Here is a 21442-nt window from a genome sequence, read left to right as displayed (position 1 = left end):
ACCCAGGTGGAATAAATAATTCTACCCACTTAAGAAACATGTAGTATGTATTACAACTCCATCAAAATGTTATCATCTATTATTTTTAAACTGAGATGTAATTGCAAGTTAATGGAAAAACACATACTTTCATAATCTTCCAGTTAGGATTATCTTTATGCACCCATTGTAACTCATTTTCTAACTTTTATATCCTAAAAATACGAAATCAAGATTTTCCATTAATAAAGAATTCCAAACTTCTAAGAATGCATTTAAAATCAAAGATCCATGTAATTCTGAATACTTTTTTTTTTCTTTAAAACCAGATGCCAACAAGTGAGAAGCCAAAAGTAGAGCAACTCATTGTGCATGTACCAGCTTCTAAAAGCCTGTTTGAGGTCACTTAATTGGAACTTGGAACACAGTCTTCCATTGAACCAATGTTACAAATAGTGCTGCTTTTCCCAGGCCTTCCCACAAAAGCTCATAAGTAGTTTTAAAAAAAAAAAATAACATTAGATACTTTACAACAAACAAAAAAGAAGCTCACACAAAAGACATAAAATGTATCTCATAATTTTGCCCAATTTCTACATTTCCTTCACATATTTGTATGCAAGCTCTCTCAGCTTTTTGTTACCTGCAAATAAGTTATTTAAAAAGAAAACAATAAATTATTTTGTTTCAAGGTCACACTACCTCCTCTAAAACAAAATAAATATCTGCTATCAAGCCTATATTATTGGTGTGAGCCTTTGTAATAGTACAAAGATACCACTAGGGATCCTCACATCATAATGGTTTCTGAGTTCATGGCCCCATTCCACTCCTGATTCCAGCTTCTTACTGGCGAGTACCCTGAGAGGCTGCAGGTGATGGCTTCTTGCCATCCACATGGGAGTCCTGGACTGAGCTCCCAAGCATTTGAGGAGTGAACCAGTAGTTTGGAAGTCTCTCTCTACCTCTCTAATAAAAGAAATGTTTTAAAGTTTATTTTTAATGAAACAATCATTTATAACATTGTATCTATTATTTCAGTGCCTATGTGGGAGACTTAGGTTGATTTTGGCCTAGATCAGCCTGGACTGTTGCAGGCAGCTGGGGAGTGAACCAACATACCAACAATCTCTCTGTCTCTCAGTTTTTCTCTCTATTTTTCAAACAAAATGAAAATAAATAAAAACTTGCAAATGTTGTGAGGAAGACAAGTGTTAAGTTGAAAGAATGACAACTGACAAACAGAAAGCCATAAAAGTCTCTCTGGGAGTAGAAGGTTATAAATGGAACAAGGAAAAGAGAAGTGTTGACCTACTCGGGCTGCTCACAAGTGAACTGATTTGAGTTGAGATTCTGACATAAACAAAGTCAAAAGAGAAAAAGAAGACTTCTGACCAGAGCAGGCTTTCTCAGAGGCAGAGGAAAACTTGCAACTCCAAGTAAACAATCTCCAAAACTATTGTCTAATTATATTGCTATGAGTTAAACAGCAATACTGTGTACAACTTGCTAAAATGCCTCCAGTCTCTCAGAAGATTAAATCAAGAGGGCAGACAGCATATAGTATACTTTAAATATAACTCAGAATAAAACAAATAGTTTTTTAAAAACAGTACCTCTTTGTTGGTGATGGGAATGGATAGGAAATAGTTGGGTTGATAATCTTTCTGCTTTTTTTTCCTCTTCTTCATTTGATCACTCTTGATACATTCATTTTCTTTATTTCTCTTCAACTTTATTTGAGGTACATCAATGACTACAGGGAGAAAATAAAACAATATGTTTAATATACGTAAACAAAGATAACATGGTCAAGAAAAAAGAAAACAATAAATAAGCAGCAATAATTCGTAACTGTCATTTTCAAAGATAAAGCAGGAGTTGGCAAAAAACAAATAATTTGGGCTTTGCAATCTTAAGATTTCTGTCTCAACTACTCAACTGTACTGTAAACAAAACATAAACGAATAGATGTTCTAATAAAACTTTATTTACAAAGCTGGTGACCAACAGATTTGGCTCCTGGGCTAAAGCATGCTAACTCCAACCTAAAGTATAACTAACAACCCTTTTCTCCTCCATGCCACAATTTTCATAACACTAGGAAAGAGCATTTTTTAAATCCATCCTGTGTATGTACATATATATTTGTGACTTCTAAGACAAAACAACTTGCAGCGTTGCCACTCAAACTTTGGTTCTGGCCAATGACACGCTATAAACTACTTGTTGCAAAAATTATAAGAATGCTTTATAATTTAAAAGTTCAATGCAATTCCCCATTAATATACCAAAATATTCAGAACAGAAAGAACAAGTTTAAGATTTTTATAGAAGCATAAAACACCTCAAGTCAAAGCAAATTAGAGCAAAAAGAACAAGAGTAGACATATCACAATACCTGATTTCAGGACATATTATAGAGCTATAATAACCAAAACAACCTGATACTGGCATAAAAACAGACATTTAGATAAATGGACAGAATGGAAGAAACAAATCCACATATCTATACCCAATTCATTCAAAAAAAATTCAAAAGGCTGAGTTAGAGAGAGAGAGAAATAGAAGGAGTCCATCCACTGGTTCACTCCCCAGATGGCCACAACAGCTGGGGCTGGGCCAGGTTGAAGCCTGGAGCCAGGAGCCTCTTCTGGGTCTCCCATGTGAGTGCAGGGGCTCAAGCACTTAGGTCATCCTTTGCTGCTTTCCCAAGCACGTCAGCAAGTACCTGGATTAGAAGTGGAATAGCCAGAACTCAAACTGGCACCCACATAGGATGCTGGTGCCACTAGCCGTGGCTTAACCTGATGCTGCACCACAGCACCACAGCACCAGCCCCAGCCAACTGATTCTTGACAAAGGTGCCAAAACCATATACTAGAGAAAAGACAGCCTCTTCAAAAATGGTGCTGGGAAAACCGGGTAATCTATATACAGAAAACTGAAAGTAGTATTGTCAACCCCTCACCCTATACAAAATCAATTCAAAATGGATCAAAGACCTAAACTTAGACCTGAAACTATGAAAACCAGAAGAAATCCTATGGGAAACACTTCAAGACATCTTATCAGTGGATAAGATTACAAATGCACAAGAAGCAGAAGCCGGCGCCGTGGCTCCCGTGGCTCACTTGGTTAATCCTCCGCCTTGGCGCCAGCATCCCATATGGGCGCCAGGTTCTAGTCCCGGTTCCTCCTCTTCCAGTCCAGCTCTCTGCTGTGGCCCGGGAGTGCAGTGGAGGATGGCCCAGGTCCTTGGGCCCTGTACCCGCATGGGAGACCAGGAGGAAGCACCTGGCTCCTGGCTTCAGATTGGCGCAGCGCGCCGGCCGCAACATGCCAGCCACAGCAGCCACTTGGGGGGTGAACCAACGGAAAAAGGAAGACCTTTCTCTCTGTCTCTCTCTAACTCTGCCTGTCCAAAAGAAAAAAAAAAAAAATGAATCAATTAACTATTGGGGCCAGGGCTGTGGCAAAGTGGGTTAAAGCCCTGGCCTGAAGTGCCAGCATCCCATGTGGGTTTCGGTTCCAGTCCCAGCTGCTCCTCTTCCAATCCAGCTCTCTGCTGTGGCTGGGAAAGCAGTGGAGGATGGCCCAAGTCCTTGGGCCCTGCACCCATATGGGAGACCAGGAGGAAGTACCTGGCTCCTGGCTTCGGATTGGCACAGAGCACCAGCTGTAGCGGCCACTTGGGGGGTGAACCAACGGAAGGAAGACCTTTCTCTCTGTCTGTCTCTCACTCTATCTAACTCCACCTGTCAAAAAAAAAAAAACAAAATGCACAAGCAGTTAAGGTAAAAACAGATAAACTGGATTATATCAAACTATAATGTTCTACACAGCAAAGGAAATACTCAACAGAGTGAAAAACTGATCAAATGGTAGAAGATGTCTGCAAACGAATCATCTGACAAAGGATAAACATCCAGAATATACAAGAACCCAAATTCAGTAACAAAAAAAAGTCCAATTTTAAAATGAGCACATGACACAGAAACTTCTCAAAAGAAATCAATGACCACAAATTTATGAATATATACTCAACATCAGTAGTGATGAGGAAAATGAAAATAAAAACCACAATAAAATATCATGTAATCAGTTAGAATGGCTACTTTTTTTTAAATTAAGGCCTAAGAGATTTTTTTTTTAAGATTTACTTATTTGAAGGTAAAGTTACAGAAAGAGATCTTCTATCCCTGTTTCAAATGGTCACAATTGATGGCACTGGGCCAGGGGCCAGGAGCCAGGAGCTTCATCCGGGTTTCCCACATGGGTGCAGAGGTCCAAAGATTTAGGCAATTTTCCTCTGCTTTCTCAGGCACACTAGCAGGGTGCTAGATGGGAAGTGTAGAATCCAGGACTTGAACTAGTGCCCATAGTGGAATGCCAATATTATAGGTGGTGGCTTAACCTGCTCTTCCACAATAAAAAATAATGTTGGCCAAGGATGTGGGGGAAAAAAAGGGCACTCATAAATTGTTGGTGGGGGTATAAATTTGCAGACATTAATTTTCTTTAAAAATTAAAAAATATATCTACCATATGATACAGCCATCACATTTCTGGGTATATATTCAAAGGAAATGAAAACAGCATATCAAAAGGATACTTGCATTCCCATGTTTATTGCTGTACTATTCACAATAGCTAAGAAATGGACTCAACCTAGATGCCCACCAACAGATGAATAGAAAAAGAAAATGTGATATATATATATATATATATATATATATATGAATAGTATTGAGCCTTTAAAAAGGATGATATTCTATCATTTGCAGCAAAATGGATGGAACTAGATGACATCAGGGTCAGTGAAATCAGTCAGACACAGAAAGACAAATACTATATGCTCTCTCTCATATGTGGAAGCTAAACAAAAGTTAATCTGAATATAGAACAGTGATTACTAGAGGCCAATAAAAGTATGGGAAAAAGAATAGAGGCTGGTTGGAAAACCAATAGCAAAACACAGGTTGGTACAATAAATAAGTTCTAGCATTTTCCAGTACAGAGAGATGACTATGGCTCATAATAAACTATTATATGTTTTATGAATAAACAAAAGATAGAAGCTTAAAGGCACCAAACATACAATAATGATAAGGAGAGGGAAAAATTATTCACTCTGATTTGATTAGTACAAATTACATACATTTATTGAAATACCACACTGTACTCCAAAAATATGTATAATTATTAAGTGTTAATTAAAATGTTGAGGCTTTTTACTATATTTTATAAACATAAGTAACAAATAGGTAATTTTTTTTTAATTTAATGAATATAAATTTCCAAAGTATAGCTTATGGATTACAATGGCTTCCCCCCCTATAACTTCCCTCCCACCCGCAACCCTCCCCTTTCCCACTCCCTCTCCCCTTCCATTCACATCAAGATTCATTTTCCATTCTCTTTATATACATAAAATCAGTTTAGTATATATAAAGATTTCAACAGTTTGCCCTCACATAGCAACACAAAGTGAAAAAATACTGTTGGAGTACTAGTTATAGCATTAAATAACAGTGTACAGCACATTAATGACAGAGATCCTGCATGATATTTTTTTAAAAAGATTGATTAATTTTCTATGTAATTTCCAATTTAACACCATGGTGTGTTTTTTTTTTTTCATTTTCAATTATCTTTATATACAGAAGATCACTTCAGTATATACTAAGTAAATATTTCATCAGTTTGCACCCACACATAACCACAAAGTATAAAAATACTGTTTCAGTACTAGCTATATCATTACTTCACATTGGACAACCCATTAAGGACAGATCGCACATGGGACGTAAGTACACAGTGACTCTTGATGTTGATTTAACAATTTAACACTCTTGTTTATGGCGTCAGTAATTTCTCTAGGCTCTAGTCATGAGTTGCTGAGGCTATGGAAGCCTTTTGAGTTCTCCGACTTCGATCTTATTCCGATAGGGTCATAGTCAAAGTGGAAGTTCTCTCCTCCCCTCAGAGAAAGGTACCTCCTACCTTGATGGCCCCGTTCTTTCCACTGAGATCACACTCGCTGAGATCCTTCATTTAGGTCTTCTTCTTTTTTTTTTTTCCAGAGTGTCTTGGCTTTCCATGCCTAAAATACTCTCATAGGCTCTTCAGCCAGATCCAAATGCCTTAAGGGCTGATTCTGAGGCCAGAGTGCTATTTAGGACATCTGCCATTCTATGAGTCTGCTGTGTCTCCCCCTTCCGATGTTGGATCCTTCTCTCCCTTTTTTGGTTTTATCAGTTAGTATTAGCAGACATTAGTCTTGTTTGTGTGATCCCTTTGACTCTTAGATCTATCAGTGTGATCAATTGTGAACTGAAATTGATCACCTGGACTGGTGAGATGGCATTGGTACATGCCACCTTGATGGGATTGTATTGGCATCCCCTGGCAGGTTTCTAACTCCATCATTTGGGGCAAGTCTGATTCAGCATGTCCCCAGTTGTACATCTCCTCCCTCTCTTTTTCTCATTCTTATATTTAACCGGGATCACTTTTCAGTTAAGATTTAAACACTTAAGAATAATTGTGTGTTAATTACAGAGTTCAACCACTAGTACTAGAACAAAAAAAAAAAAAACTAAAATGGATAAAGTATTACATTGTACATCAATAGTCAGCACAAGAGCTGATCAAGTCACTCAAATAGGTAATTTTTTAAAAGGACTGATGTTAGCCCACAATTTGAGAAACAGAGTACTGCTATTTTTTTAAGACTTATTTATTTATTTGAAAGCCAGAGTTATAGAGAGGCAGAGGCGGGGGGGGGGGGGGGGGGGGTCTTCCATCCACTGGTTTACTTCCCAGATGGCTGCAATGGTCTGAGCTGTGCTGATCCAAAGCCAGAAGCCAGGAGCTTCGTCCAGATGCAGGGTCCTAAGGAGTTGGGCCATCTTCTACTGCCTTCCTAGGCCACAGCAGATATCTAGAATGGAAGTAGAGCAGCTGGGACTTGAACCAGCGCTCATATGGGTTGCTGGCACTGCAGTCAGCTGCTTTACCCCCTATATCACAGCGCCAGCCCCCAGAGTACTGCTTTTTAAAATCATCTTCAAAAGAGTCATTTACAACACACACAATTCTATTTAGGCAGTTATGTTCTCAGAAGGAGACACCAAATCTGTATGAAGAGCCATTGTTTCTTTTTTCACAGATTTTATCAAGGGATTCCATATGCATGTAAACCCATCATTAATAAAATTTTCTGACGTATGACCTTGGGAGGGAGAGGGATGAACCACTTTACCTTGCATTTAACCAAACAGGGTTGGTTTCATCTTTGACATCAACTCATAGATCATAGTGACCCCCTGTACACAATGCCTTAAAAAGGACTGTAAGAAAAGGCTGGGTTCAACCTATAGTCCAAAGTCTGACTGCATGTGTACTCTGATTTAGCTAAATCACTTATTCTGCAGATGATGAAAAAGAAGAACAGAAAAACTTGTGAAAACTGCTCAATGTCATAGTCAAGTCTGGGATCTAGACCTTTTAACTCTCCTTCTAGTGGGCTTCCTACTGTATCAAACTGCTGCTCTACTGAAGTCCTGCACAGCTCATTAATGCTACACATAAAACCACAGGTAACAGTAATTGTCCTTATTCTGTCTGAGATTATAATAGTAAATAGCTTTAATGTCTTAAATAGTATTTCAATACTATTTTCTAACACAGGAGATGTTTAAAAAAAAAAAACAATGAAGAATTTGTGGGAACAGACATGTCTTCTTTCTAGAACAAGTGTCTGTGAGACCTAGAGGTGTAAAGCAAGAACAAAGTAGCCTGAGAAATAAATCTGACTGTATCATTGTGATTTGAGGCAAAATTACTGGGTGGGTTTGTGCATCTATTTCCTCACTACATCTGTCATCAGTATTCTTTACAAAGAATATATATTTAAGATATAAATTACGAGCTTCTTTTATGTATGTGAGCTTTGCAGAACTTTATAAATTCTATTGCTGACAGACAGTTTGTAGCACTCTCATCCATGTTATGAGGCAACTGAACTGCTTCATACGTGAGGCTACAGGGCTTTTCTTCTCATGCAGGTTTAATATGGAGAATCAAATCAATATGTTGCTGAGCTGCTTGTAATTTCAGATACCTAAGAAAAGATCCTAAATTTGAGTTAGGAACATGAACTAAATGTACTAATTTTAAACATAAGACACAAAATATGCTAATGAGCAACATATATGTATTTAAATGTACTTCTGAACACATTTCTAGCTTCCACATGCTGTTAAGAAGTTGGTACTCAGGATTCAAAACCAATTTGAATACAGTCTGAAAATAGTGTCTGGGTTGGAACCCTTGCTTTCCCAGTTACTCGCTGTATGGTCTTATATAAGTCACATAAACTCTCCTTCCTTCACCTTCACCTCTTTTATTTGAGGGTAGTAATAGCTACCTGGGGGGGGGGGGAGGATCTTTTAGAGATGAATTAATACACAAAAAACTGAATTAATATACAAAAACATTAGACTATTCTTGTTGCAAAATAAGAGCTATTATTAGCTACTTCAGTTACTAGATATGACCCAGAACTAAACACAACTAGGGAGAGAAATACGAATCACTGAAGATCATTTAGGAAATTCCAAAGAGAACAGCTAATTTATAAAGTATCCATTGTTTTTCTTTTTTAAAAAAAGATTTACTTATTATTTATTTGAAAGGCAGAGTTACAGAGAGGCAGAGGCAGTGAGACAGACAGAGAGAGAGAGAGAGAGACAGAGACAGAGAGAAAGGTCTTCTATTCACTGGTTCACTCCCCCTGATGGCCACAACGACTGGAGCTGGGCCAATCCGAAGCCAGGAGCTTCTTCCAGGTCTCCTATGCGGGTCCAGGGGCCCAAGGACTTGGGCCATCTTCCACTGCTTTCCCAAGCCATAGCACAGAGCTAGAGCTAGATCAGAAGTGGGGCAGCCAGGACTTGAACCAGCACCCGTATAGGATGCCAGCACTGCAGGTGGCAGCTTTACCTGCTACACCACAGTGCCAGCCCCTCCACTGTTTTTCATCATTCAAATGACTTACGCAGTCTACAAATATGGAAAGTGAAGTTTTTTAAAAAACTAAATACAATATCTGTTATGGTCTAGATATTGGTTTGGATAATGAATATCCCCCTAAGGCCCATGTGCTAAAGGCTTGGTCCCCAAAGTCTTATGTTAATGGTACTAAGATGGATGCAATCCAATTACAGTGCTCACAGGTGGGGCCTTTGGGAAGTGATCAGATTGAATTGGGCTGTTAGAGTGAGGCCACGATTTAATCATGGCGGCTTTATTAGGAGAAACAGAGACACATGCTCCCTCTTGCAATGTGATGTTCTGTGCCACCTCAGGAATGCCAGTAGGAAAGCCTTCACTGGCGACCAAACCAATAGAACCCACTAGATCTTGGATTTTGAACTTTGATAACTCTGCCAACTAAATCTTTTCTTTTTTAAGATGTATCTATTTATGTGAAAGGCAGTTACAGAGAATGAGTGAGAGAGAGAGAGAGAGAGAGAGAGAGGGAGAGAGAGAGAGAGAGAAAGAGAGAGAGAGGGAGAGGGAGGGAGAGAGTACTGGTTCACTCCCCAGAGGTCACAAGTGCTGGGACTGAGCCAGACTGAATCCAGAAACCTGGAACTCCATCCAGGTCTCCCATGTGGGTGGCAGAAGCCCACACACTGGGGCCATCCTCCACTGCTTTCCCAGGAAATTAACAGGAAGCAGGATCAGAAGTGAACAGCTGAGACTTGAACCAGCACCCAAATGGGGTGCTGATGTCACAGGCAGCATCTTAAGCCACTGCACCACAACACTCAACCCCCTTTTCTTTTTGAAGGTTAGCTTCTCCCAGTTATTTGATTATAGTGAAAAGCTGCCTATACATATTGGGTGGCGGGGGGGATGTTCAAAAACAAGACGCCCATTGTTTAAAGTAAAATTACAAATCGGTGTTAAGAATATTCCCAGCATACGTGCCCTTACATCTTATTGTCTAATTCAGAACACAGTGTTAACTCCACATGAGAATCTGAGAACCTGGCAGTTATCAACGTGGGCTGTGGAAGAAAGAAAACACTCTACAAAGGGAAGAAGAGGAACAATGGCTGGAGGGAAGGTAACTAGCACTGTTCGCTTTATTCCTGAAGAGACAGCATTGAACAATCTCAAGACTAGTTTTCCAACAAGCATCTTTTTATCAAGTCACTCCATTTGTTTATCAGAGAACTGAAAAATCTGACCAATACTTGGAGAAATAGATCTGGGCACACAATGTACAAAAGAAACCTGGTAAATCAAAAGTTCCTGGGATCCTATCAGCAGGTCTGCAGGGTCAAGGTAAAAGTCCTCTCACTGGACAAAGAAGGGACAATTTGAGCATCAAATAGAATAATTTCATTGGTGTGAAATACAGCAAATATGTTTAAATCCATCAATTTATGACAATTCTAAAAAGAAAAGTTAAAACCAAAAACTCACAGGTCACCTGTGGAGGTTTCTAGAGCACTATTATTCTAAAAATCTGATGATAAAAGGAAAAATTAAACATTTATCCTGGCTCTCCATACAACCAAAAGTCATACAGGAAATCAAGTTAAAGTTCGTCTTTATAGAAATTGCCAGGGGCCAGTGTTGTGACATAGTGGGTTAAGCCACTGCCTGTGATGCCAGCATCCCATATGGGTACTGGTTCATGTCCCAGCTGCTCGATTTCTAATCCACTTCCCTGTTAATGTGCTTGGGAAAGCAGCAGAAGATGACCCAAGTGCCCTGCCCCTTTGTGGGAAGAAGCTCCTAGCTTTGGATCAGCGTAGCTCTGGCTGTTGAGGCCAACTGGGGAGTGAACCTGCAAGATGGAAGATCTATCTCTCTCTCTTTCTCTCTGAAATTCTGCCTTTCAAATAAATAGATCTTTATTTTAAAAAAAGAAAAGAAATTTCCAGCTAATAAGTGCAAGAGAATCAACTTGGAATTTCACAATTTTGAATTGCTTAACAAAGCAATATATCAACTCAAAGGTCATCAACAAATTTGATCCATTAGATGGAAAGCTGATGAGGAACTTTAATAATGATTATATTAGGGCAATCAGTGTTTTTTTTCTTTCTTTTTTTTTTTTTTTAAAGATTTATTTATTTGAAAGTCAGAGTTACACAGAGAGAGAGAGAGGTCTTCCATCTGCTGGTTCACTCTCCAATCGGCTGCAATGGCTGGAGCTGCACCGATCCAAAGCCAGGAGCCAGGAGCTTCTTACAGGTCACCCACATGGGCTTGGGCTATCTTCTACTGCTTTCCCAGGCCATAGCAGAGAGCTGGATTGGAAGTGGAGTAGCCAGGTCTCAAACCAGCAACCATATGGAATGACAGCACTGCAGGCAGTAGCTTTACCTGCTGCGCCACAGCGCCAGCCCTAGTCTTTTTTTCTTTTACAATTTATTTATTTTACTTAAAAGGTGGAGTTATGGAGCAGCGGAGGCAGAGGGAGAGGGAGAGGGAAAGAGAAAGAGAGAATCTTCCATCCACTGGTTCAATCCCCAAATGGCCACTACACTGGAGCTGGGCCAGTCTAAAGGAAGGAGCCAGGAGCTTCTTTCAGGTCTCCACAGGGGAGACATCTTCTGTTGCTTTCCTAGGCACATTAGCAGGGAACTGGATTAGAAGTGGAGCAGCTGGGACTTGAACCAGTACCCATATGAGATGCCAGTACTGCAAGATTTATCCACTAGGCCACATTATCACAAAAAGGCAAGACAACCAAACATTATATGCTTACTAATGTCACTTTATGGGAAATTCAAAATACAATCTATGCAGTATTCTTGCCAACATTCTGAAACTGAATTAAGAAGCCTCCACATCTGTTTAAGTTCCTAGAAATAGAAATAACAGAGAAATATGCTAAATAACCAAAATTTAGGAACCTGATTTCTTCAACAGCTACACACACACACATACAACAAAAGAGCAAATTATTTGAGAATTAATTCAATTATGTAATCCATCTGTTCACCATGAATATTGCTGATAGAAAAAGTATTTACACAACTGCAAACACACAGCACATACAATTTTGCCCTACTTTTTTCACTTTGCTTCGCAAATATAGGAAATGTTCTAATATTTAAGTAACAAATGATCATTTCACACATCTCTAAAATGTCTACTAATTACAAGATTATAATTCTGTGTGAAGTAAAACAGAAGTATATTCATTTAAATAGAAGGAGATACAAATTCCACAGTTAGGAAACACATGTGACTATAAAAGAGATTCTCCAATATTTTCATGTATGTGTCTTGATTCTTAAGAGCCTGGAGTCAACACTATCCTCAGAGTCACACTGCAGGGAGCACATTAAGCTACTCCCAACAGCAGCAGAATGCCCATTACAGACGCCCACTCATCTTTCAGAGGCACAATGACAGCAACTCCTAACATTTTCTGCATGGTTTGCTAGGTTTCTGACCCATGATGCTTCCCTTGAAAAGAGTAGAGTTCCAGCCAGATCCAAGTCAACCACTCACTAATGCTGGATTTTCTCCTGAAACAGGTCCAATAAAGGGAGACAAAGTGGTGGCTCAGGCTGTATTGCTTCCTCACCACTTACCTCTAAAAGACTGTCTCTTGTAGCTACATTTTAATATTTTACTTCTAATATATTCTTGTATTCTAATGTATGGTTTACCCTAATATCTAATTATAGTCTAGTATATTTAATATTCCAATATATAGCTCTGGTTAAATAGTCTCTTCTTAAGAAGCAAACCAGCAGGGCCAGCGCTTTGGTGTAGCGGGTAAGGCCGCCACCTATAGTCCTGGCATCCCAAATGGGCATCAGTTGATGTCTCAGTTGCTCCACTTCCCATCCAGCTCTCTGCTATGGCCTGGGAAAACAGTAGAAGATGGCTCAAGTCCTTGGGCCCCTGCACCCCCGTGGGAGACCCTGAAGAAGCTCCTGGCTTTGGAGCAGCTCAGCTCCGGTCACTGTGGCCATCTGGGGAGTGAACCAGTGGATGGAAGACCTCTCTCTCTCTCTCTCTCTCTCTCTCTCTGCCTCCCCTTCTCTCTGTGTGTAACTCTGACTTTCAAATAAATAAATCTTAAAAAAAAAAAAAAGCATACCAGCAAAAAACGTACAGACCTGTTTCAAACAAACAAATCATATGTTGCCTGTACTCTCTGAAGGTAACACAACTGGCAACACAGAGACACCAAACTAAACATCCCAGGAGTTTTCCCACTGGCAGGGACTCCCCTTCCCATGATGTTCTTGTTGGCACTCCTTTCCTCCTTGCTCTGCCAGGATTTCAACTGGCAAGAATTACATAGCAGATAACAATTTCCACATGCCAAAGAAAACTGAAGGAACCACAGGCAACAACCAGCATTCTGAGAACTGTAAAGTTAGTGTCTATCATAGGCCAGAAGAATGATTACATTTCCACGGTACTAACTGTAAGAGAAAGTGAAGTTAAGTCCATTCAAACCACAAACTAACTACTCTGTGTTTGGGGCACAAACACTGTTATTAAATCTATCTTAAGGTTTAAGGGTTGACAAGAAAACACCCAGTTTGTCACATTTCTGCAAGAATCTCACTTCACAAAAATTAGGTAGTTTCCCATTTGCAAAAAATTTTACTATTTGTTCCTTGGTGGTTTAGTAAATATTATTTTTTGAAAGATTTATTTTTATTTATTTGAAAGAGTTACAAAGAGAGATAGAGCAAGAGAGAGAGAGAGAGGTCTTCCATCTGCTGGTTCACTCCCCAAATGACCACAAAGGCCAGAGCTGAGCTGATCCAAAGTCAGGAGCCAGGAGCTTCTTCCGGGTCTCCCACATGGGGGCCCAAGGACTTGGGCCATACTGCTTTCCCAGGCCACAGCAGTGAGCTGGATTGGAAGTGGAACAGCCAGGACTTGAATCAGCACCCATATGGGATGCCAGCACTGTGGGCTGGGTCTTTAACACACAGCACCAGCGCCAGTAAATATTATAAAAATGAGAGAATAAGTTGATCCTTAAAAATTAAGGGGTACATTCCAAAGGTTTTATAAATAACATTTTTCATTTTTAAATACTTTTTCCACATACTCTCGCTTTTGTTCTGCATGGCAACACTATACAGTGTTAAAGGGAATTATTACCCACATTTTATAGTTAAAGAAGTCCAGCTTATAGTTTCAATGTCCAAAGTCACACAGGTAGAAAAGGAAATAACCAAAACTTAAAGCACAGTTTTCTGTTTCACCCATTGGCCCACACTGCCCATGTGTAAGCTGGAGCTTGAAATTTGAAATCTATTCTATAGATTATATTATATTATACAAATATAATATATTATGCATGGTAGTTTGAAATCTACTCTAACTCACAAAGACTTTTAACTTACAAAAAAAGTAGCATATTACCATAGAGTTAAAACAGGCTTCTGTGGACTTGCCTGAGCCTCTGAGATACATGGATAACCTCATTTCATCGGTAAGAACTATACCAGGCTTTTGCCTTTCTTGGAGCCCTCCTCCATGCCACTCTAGCTGGAGGTCTCTGACTCTAATAAATGATGATTTTAAATCTCTCTGCTTGTCCACTTGGCAAGTCTTCTTTCATGTAACACAAAGAACTGGGGTAGTATTTTCTCCACCACCATTTTATCTGTAACATTTTGGTGCCATGATTCGGATAGCAACTCCAATGGGATGTGGATCTCCACTGAGTTCGACTCCAGCCAGCATCAGATCATCCCCCCACAGACTGGTGAGCATGTGGACTGCTCTGGCTTTTTTCGAAGAATCTCACTCTCCTCCATAGCGACTTTCTCATTTTCTCAAATATACCAGGTCCCGTCACCCAGCTGAAAGTGATTAGTGTGACTGCCAGACTTAATCCTCAGCAACCAGGCTTGCTGATTCAAGTGAGAGCAATCTCCTGGGGCTGAGACTCTATTCTCACCCTCTCTTCTCCAGTGTGGACTGGCTCTATGCGGGGGACTGGGAGAAGGCCTCAAGGCAACTGATGGATTCTGGCTGGGGCTACATTCCAGTGCTTCCAGAAGGGCTCTTGGCCTGGACACCAGACCCTGACAGCTGGAATGCTGCTGGCCCGGGAAATGCACTTTCCTGCAGGGAGCAAGTCCCCTGCCCTTTTGGAGTCCTCAAGAGCTGTAAAGCCAAAGGCTGTGCTCTTCACACTTCTCATCTCAGCTCTGATAATGTTGGTCTGGTCCAACTCAGCTTTCTTTCGCAGGTATCAGCCCATGAGGGTGTAAGCCAAACACTGCATTCTATTCTTCCTTTCTTGGAGATTAATTTGTCGGGAAGACTGGGTGCAGCTTGGATCGAGGCCATGGGCTCTGGGCTCCATGCCTCAATGAGTTTTTCCTTTAGTCCAGATCCCAACACGATCTGTCTCTCTCTGCTCATCTAAATGCTTTCTGTACCTCACCAGGTCTCCTCAATTCCTAGAAACTCGATTTCCTGGTCCCATTAGGCATTATTTCCTAGATGTTTCATTTGTTAGCTCTGGACTAAAGTTCAATTATCCCTTTGACAGGTAGTTTTTTGATCTAGACTCTCGTGCGATGCAGCTCCTATGTGACCTGAACTTGTGCAGACAAGTCTCAGCATGTCTCTAATATCCACTATCTTCCTTCTCAAGTCACCTCTTCGGGTCACTTCTATCTGGTCCTTCTATGTAGTGTATGTGTGTGAGTATATATATATATATATATACATATATATACATATACGTATATACATATATATATATACACACACACACCTCAGAGGAGGTTTACAGTGGGGAATTATATTCCCGTACTATGCTTCTTTGTGACTTCGCCTGCCTAGTCACCAACCTAGGTGGCAAATAGGACTGGTGTTCTCTAGGTTAAAAACACCTTTGCTAAGGCTCTTGTCATGAAGGCTCATTGTCGAAATCAGGCCTATTATATAAAACCCAAGGTTAAGAGGAATAGAACAACTATTTTTCCTTAGTATAAGGAAAAATCAACAGTATATATTTGACTAGACAGAGCCCCAGTCTAGCACACCACCAGTAAGAGAACTGATCACTCCCTGCATGTGCTATTCTAACAAATATATACCCTAGGCTACAGGCATGGAAGGCTAAGTGAGAGTGGGTAATATGTGCTAACCCCATCCTCACTTTCTTCCCTTCCCTGTGGGCTTCGGTGAGCATCTGGACACCAGAGGCAGCGAGTTTTGAGAGACGTTTCGAACTCAGGACACTTAAGACCTAAGTACACTTCCATTTTTATCCTCTCATTCCAGCCAGGAGGCAAACCATCTACTTTGAAACTTCTTTGACTTCTGAGCTTAAAGAAAAATGCCTCATCTTTTCTGCATCACCATCTGGCCTGCTTACATTCTAGATGATGGAGATGTCAGCCTAAGTGAGCCTAAGCAGAGCCCCTCTGCTCTGACTCCTCATCTTGGAACTCTGTCTCCCAATTGGCCTCTTGCCTCAATTTCCCTGCATGTGTTCCAATACGCACTAAAATATTTGCCAGAGTGTCACAGGGTCCTTGGTCTATTCTTTAGTGAGCCACCAGACTCCCTCTGTTATAGTGTTTGACTACTGAGGCTTTTGATCCTCAGTGGGGGAGAGTTTTTTAATCAGGCGACCATTGCCCCTATTTCTAATTTTGCCCAGGGTTCTCTAGGCAAGAATCTAGGCCCAATAACCTCAGATGCTATTGAATATGTATATAGATGAATCCATATGATGAAGTCTTAGACTTCTTGAGACACCTCCTGAGCTGACTCCTCATCCCTGAGGCTGGATTAACTGACAGCCCCATGATTAGACACTTCAGTATTGGCTTTTGGTCTGGAGTATAAGGTTATTGTCTCTTTGCAGGACCTCCGTTTTTTGTTTCCTCTAGTCTGCCTCTTCACAGGCTCTTACAGGAGCCTCCTTGTAGGTCACTGCCCTATATTCTGTCACCTATCAGATTCTCCTCCTTAGGAATCTCTCTGGAGGGGTGCCCATCTGCTCTGATGGATGACCTCCCCCAGTAAACCTAACATAATGGTGAACAATCTCCAGTTCCTTTCTTGTCCTTGGCACATTGGCCCAGAGCCCACAGTCATCCTTGGGACCCAGAATTGAACCTTTTGTTTCAAAGGCAATCCCAAATAGCTGACTGTTGACTAGGCATCACTGGTGTTCTTTTTTATGGGGGTGGGGGGAGCAGAATAAAAAGAAAACTAGACTCAAATTCAATTAAAATCTAAACAGACATCTTTGGTAAACAACAATCTCATACATGAGAATGTGATTCGACTGTAAATGGACACTGGGTTTAAAGGAATACAAATGTCCAAAAGTTACAAGAATCTAGTGATCTTGTTGCATTATTATGTCATGATGCTAAGGGATCCTGTTTCTACCAGATATTTTAAACTTTCTTGGCATCTTTGACAGGCATTCAAAAGATCAAAGTTACAAATTTCTTGGACTTTGATATTTCCAATTTGGCCCCTGGAAATGTCAAAGGATGTATGTCTCATCTTACAGAGCTGCCAACTAATAAGGCTATTTGGATTATATTAAAGACAATGTCTAAGGGGTGAAGCAGTGCTAAATTTTATATTATGATAATGTTAAATGAAGGTTTTATACCTGATTCTTGGAATGACCAGAGACAGATTTTGTGTTCTGCTGAACTTTTAAATTTAAGGCTCAGAGGCCTGAAGTGGTTAAATGTTTTATAAAATCCTACAGGTGCTGTCAAAAATACTGTGTGGACATAAATAAGACCAGTGTTTGCTAATAATAATTGATAGAATTAAAAAGGGAAGAACGACCCAACATGGGAAGTGGGATACACAGCAGACTCATAGAATGACAAATGCCCTAAACAGCACTTTGGCCTCAGAATCAGCCCTTAAGGTATTCAGATCTGGTTATAAAGCCCATGAGAGTATTTCAGGCATGGAAAGCCAAGACACTCTGGCAAAAAATGACCTACATGAAAGATCTGAGTGAGATCCCAGTGGAAAGAATGGGCCATCCATGAAGGAGGTACCTTTCTCCGAAGGGAGGAAATAACTTCCACTTTGATTACGGCCTTGTATAAATAAGGTCAGAGTTTGTGAACTCAAGAGGCTTCCATAGCCTTAGCAGCTCATGACAAGAGCCTAGGGTTATTACTGATGTAATAAATAAGAGTGTCAATTGTTAAACCAATAACAGGAGTCACTGTTCACTTGCTCCCCATGTAGGACCTCTGTCCTTAATGTGTTATACTATGAGAATTAATGGCAAAACTAGGCTTCAAACAGTACTTTATACTTTGTGTGTCTGTGTGGGTACAAAATGTTGAAATCTTTACTTAGTATAGAGTTGATCTTCAGTATATAATTAAAAATGAATCTTAATGAAGAATGGGATGGGAGTGGGAGTAGCAGGTAGGATGGGAGTGGTGGTGAGAGGGCAGATATGGGGGAAAGAACCACTATAATCCAAAAGTTGAACTTCTGAAATTTATATTTATTAAATAAAAGTTTTCTATAAAAATACTGTGTGGAATAAGCAAGTGCCTCTTCTTGTTGGCTAATGAGTTTATAATTTTAAATATGGCTATTTGAAGCCTTTTGTCATCTACAGTTTTTCATTCTCCAAACACTAAAAATCAGATTTACTGCTCATTGTTGGTTCTGCTTAAATGTGTCCCCTTTAAGGTTCCAAAGGACCTCTTTTTCCCTGACCATTGTTGTATTCAACACTTTAGGACAGTTTTGCAAGCAGATAAAACCAATAATGGACTACAGGTTCTATCTAAGAAAAAGTATGGTTAATTCAGGTTACTAAAAGCAGGAAGTAATTCTAACTGAGTGATAGTAATTGCAAAAAGTTGGATTTTAAGAAACTATTGCTGAAATTGTTTTATTGTTCTATCATATAAGTTATGTTATATTATGTACATATTGTATGGCAACACGGGAAAATTTATTTAGTAAGAGCTCTGTTTTAATTGGCTTCTAGGGCAAGATGGTGGAATAGGAAGGGAGCACACGGATAGTCCAGGAAGAGACAGTTTAATAAAAGTGGAGATACTGTAGGTTTAAGGAAGAGTAGGGGAAGAAACAGCAGAGGAAACTCTTCTGGAACTAGTGATTCACAGTGGACCTGCGTGGAGACCGTGGGAGCCCACAGTTCGGGACACCAGCAGCAGAATCAACACACCAGCGCTGGAACACAAGGTGAGCCGAACCTCAATAGCCTGAGACACAGGCGGGCAAGCAGAAAGAGGAGACTAGAGGGAACGAGGCTTGAAACCCTGTGGGGAAAAGTTCACCAGGCTATCTAGAAGAGAGAGAGAAAAAAAAAAAAAAGTGACCAATACGGACACGAGTTTCTCTCTCTCTGCTCACCTCTCAAAGGCAAGCAAGACAAAGAAGAGGCGACATACTGGACATATGTCATAAGCGGGGCGACCTCAGGTCTGCACCCGCCCTCAGCCAAGCAGAAAAACCTGACTCTGGGGGGGAGGGGTGAAATAACAGGAGATTAGGACCTAGTGAATGTGTGGTGCTAATGAACTGAGACTGTGAAAAAAGAGACGGTAGGGGAGAGAACTCACAGAATTCACATGAGTACTCTACAGAAAAGCTACAATTCGGTTACCTTAGCAATCCAGTGGGAGACTTCAGGAGAATTTGAGCCCACAATGAGGGCAGCACAGATTCCCCGTGTGGTCCTTGGAAAAGAGCTTCTGATCTCTGGCTCCTGTGGGTATATCATTCGCCTGCTAACTACCTTCAATTCCGTTAGCCTGTGTGGAATTACTTCCCTTTTGAATCAAAAAAAAAGAAAGGAATGCCGGCGCCGCGGCTCAATAGGCTAATCCTCCGCGTTGCGGCGCTGGCACACCGGGTTCTAGTCCCGGTCGGGGCACCAATCCTCTCCCGGTTGCCCCTCTTCCAGGCCAGCTCTCTGCTGTGGCCAGGGAGTGCAGTGGAGGAAGGCCCAAGTGCTTGGGCCCTGCACCCGCATGGGAGACCAGGATAAGCACCTGGCTCCTGCCATCGGATCAGCGTGGTGCACCGGCTGCAGCGCGCCTACCGCGGCGGCCATTGGAGGGTGAACCAACGGCAAAAAGGAAGACCTTTCTCTCTATCTCTCTCTCTCACTGTCCACTCTGCCTGTCAAAAAATAAATAAATAAATAATAAAAAAAAAAAAGAAAGGAGAGATTTACCACGCCTAACCTGGGAGTGTCACCTTTGGCACACCGTTAACCCTGAGGAACCAAACAGAGCTCTCAGGCCACACCCATCTCAAGCCTCTAAGGCTCCATCAAAAGCAGACAGTCCACATAATACAGTCATAGTATAACAAGAAAAAACACCACAGCAAGGGAAGAAAAATCCAAAGAATATCTCTACAATGCCAAGCAACAAACGCAGAAACCGAGCAAACAAGAACAAGGAAAACATTATGACACCCCCAAATGAACAAGACACCCCAAGCCAAGATTATGAAGATGATGAGATGGAAGAAACGCAAGATAGGGATTTCAAAAAATTATGATAAGAACAATTGTAAGTGTTCAAAAACAAATGCTTCAGCTATGGAATTCCTTACTAGACAGGATAGAATATCTCCTTCAAGAAAATGAAATCTTAAGGAGGAATCAAAATGAAACGCAGAAACTAGTAGAACAGGAAAGTGTGATAGTGAAGAGAAATCAAAATGAAATGAAAAACTCAAGAGATCAAATGACAAACACACTAGAGAGCCTTAAAAACAGAGTCAGTGAAACAGAAGAGAGAATATCGGACTTAGAAGACAGAGAACAGGAAAGTATACAGTCAAAGCAAAGAAGAGGAAATTGGAAATCTAAAAAATATTGTTGGGAACCTACAGGATACTATTTAAAAACCCAACATTCAGGTTCTAGGAGTTCCTGAAGGCATGGAGAGAGAGAAAGGATTAGAAGGCCTTTTTAGTGAGATACTTGCAGAGAACTTCCCGGGTTTGGAGAAGGACAGAGACATCCTAGTACAGGAAGCTCATAGAACCCCTAGTAAACATGAACAAAAGAGATCCTCACCATGACACGTTGTAATCAAACTCACCACAGTGAAACATAAAAGATTCTAAAATGTGCAAGAGAGAAACCTCAGATTACTCTCAGAGGATCTCCAATTAGACTCACAGCAGACTTCTCATCAGAAACCCTACAAGCTAGGAGGGAATGGCGAGACATAGTCCAGGTACTAAGAGAGAAAAACTGCCAGCCCAGAATATTATATCCTGCAAAGCTCTCATTTGTGAATGAAGGTGAAATAAAGACCTTTCATAGCAAACAGAAATTGAAAGAATTTGTCACCACTCGTCCAGCCCAGCAAAAGATGCTTAAAGATGTGTTACACACAGAAACACAGAAACACGGTCATCAATATGAAAG

The 21442-nt window shown here is 40.5% G+C and overlaps 1 protein-coding gene across 3 annotated transcripts in view; it reads right to left on the bottom strand.

Moving 5' to 3' along the window:
* The window catches only part of AKAP7 (A-kinase anchoring protein 7), a 170697-nt gene that overhangs the window by 131903 nt on the left and 17352 nt on the right, over window positions 1–21442 (bottom strand). For all 3 annotated transcript variants that reach the window (XM_062186763.1, XM_062186761.1, XM_062186762.1), the window contains one exon: window positions 1596–1735. In XM_062186763.1, coding sequence (XP_062042747.1) covers window positions 1596–1735 — 140 coding nt within the window. The remainder of the gene's footprint in view (window positions 1–1595; window positions 1736–21442) is intronic.

The sequence above is a fragment of the Lepus europaeus genome, chromosome 3, assembly GCF_033115175.1.
Source record: "Lepus europaeus isolate LE1 chromosome 3, mLepTim1.pri, whole genome shotgun sequence".
NCBI lineage: Eukaryota > Metazoa > Chordata > Mammalia > Lagomorpha > Leporidae > Lepus > Lepus europaeus.
The sequence above is the reverse complement of the archived record's forward strand: the minus strand, read 5'-3'. Positions and strand labels throughout refer to the sequence as shown.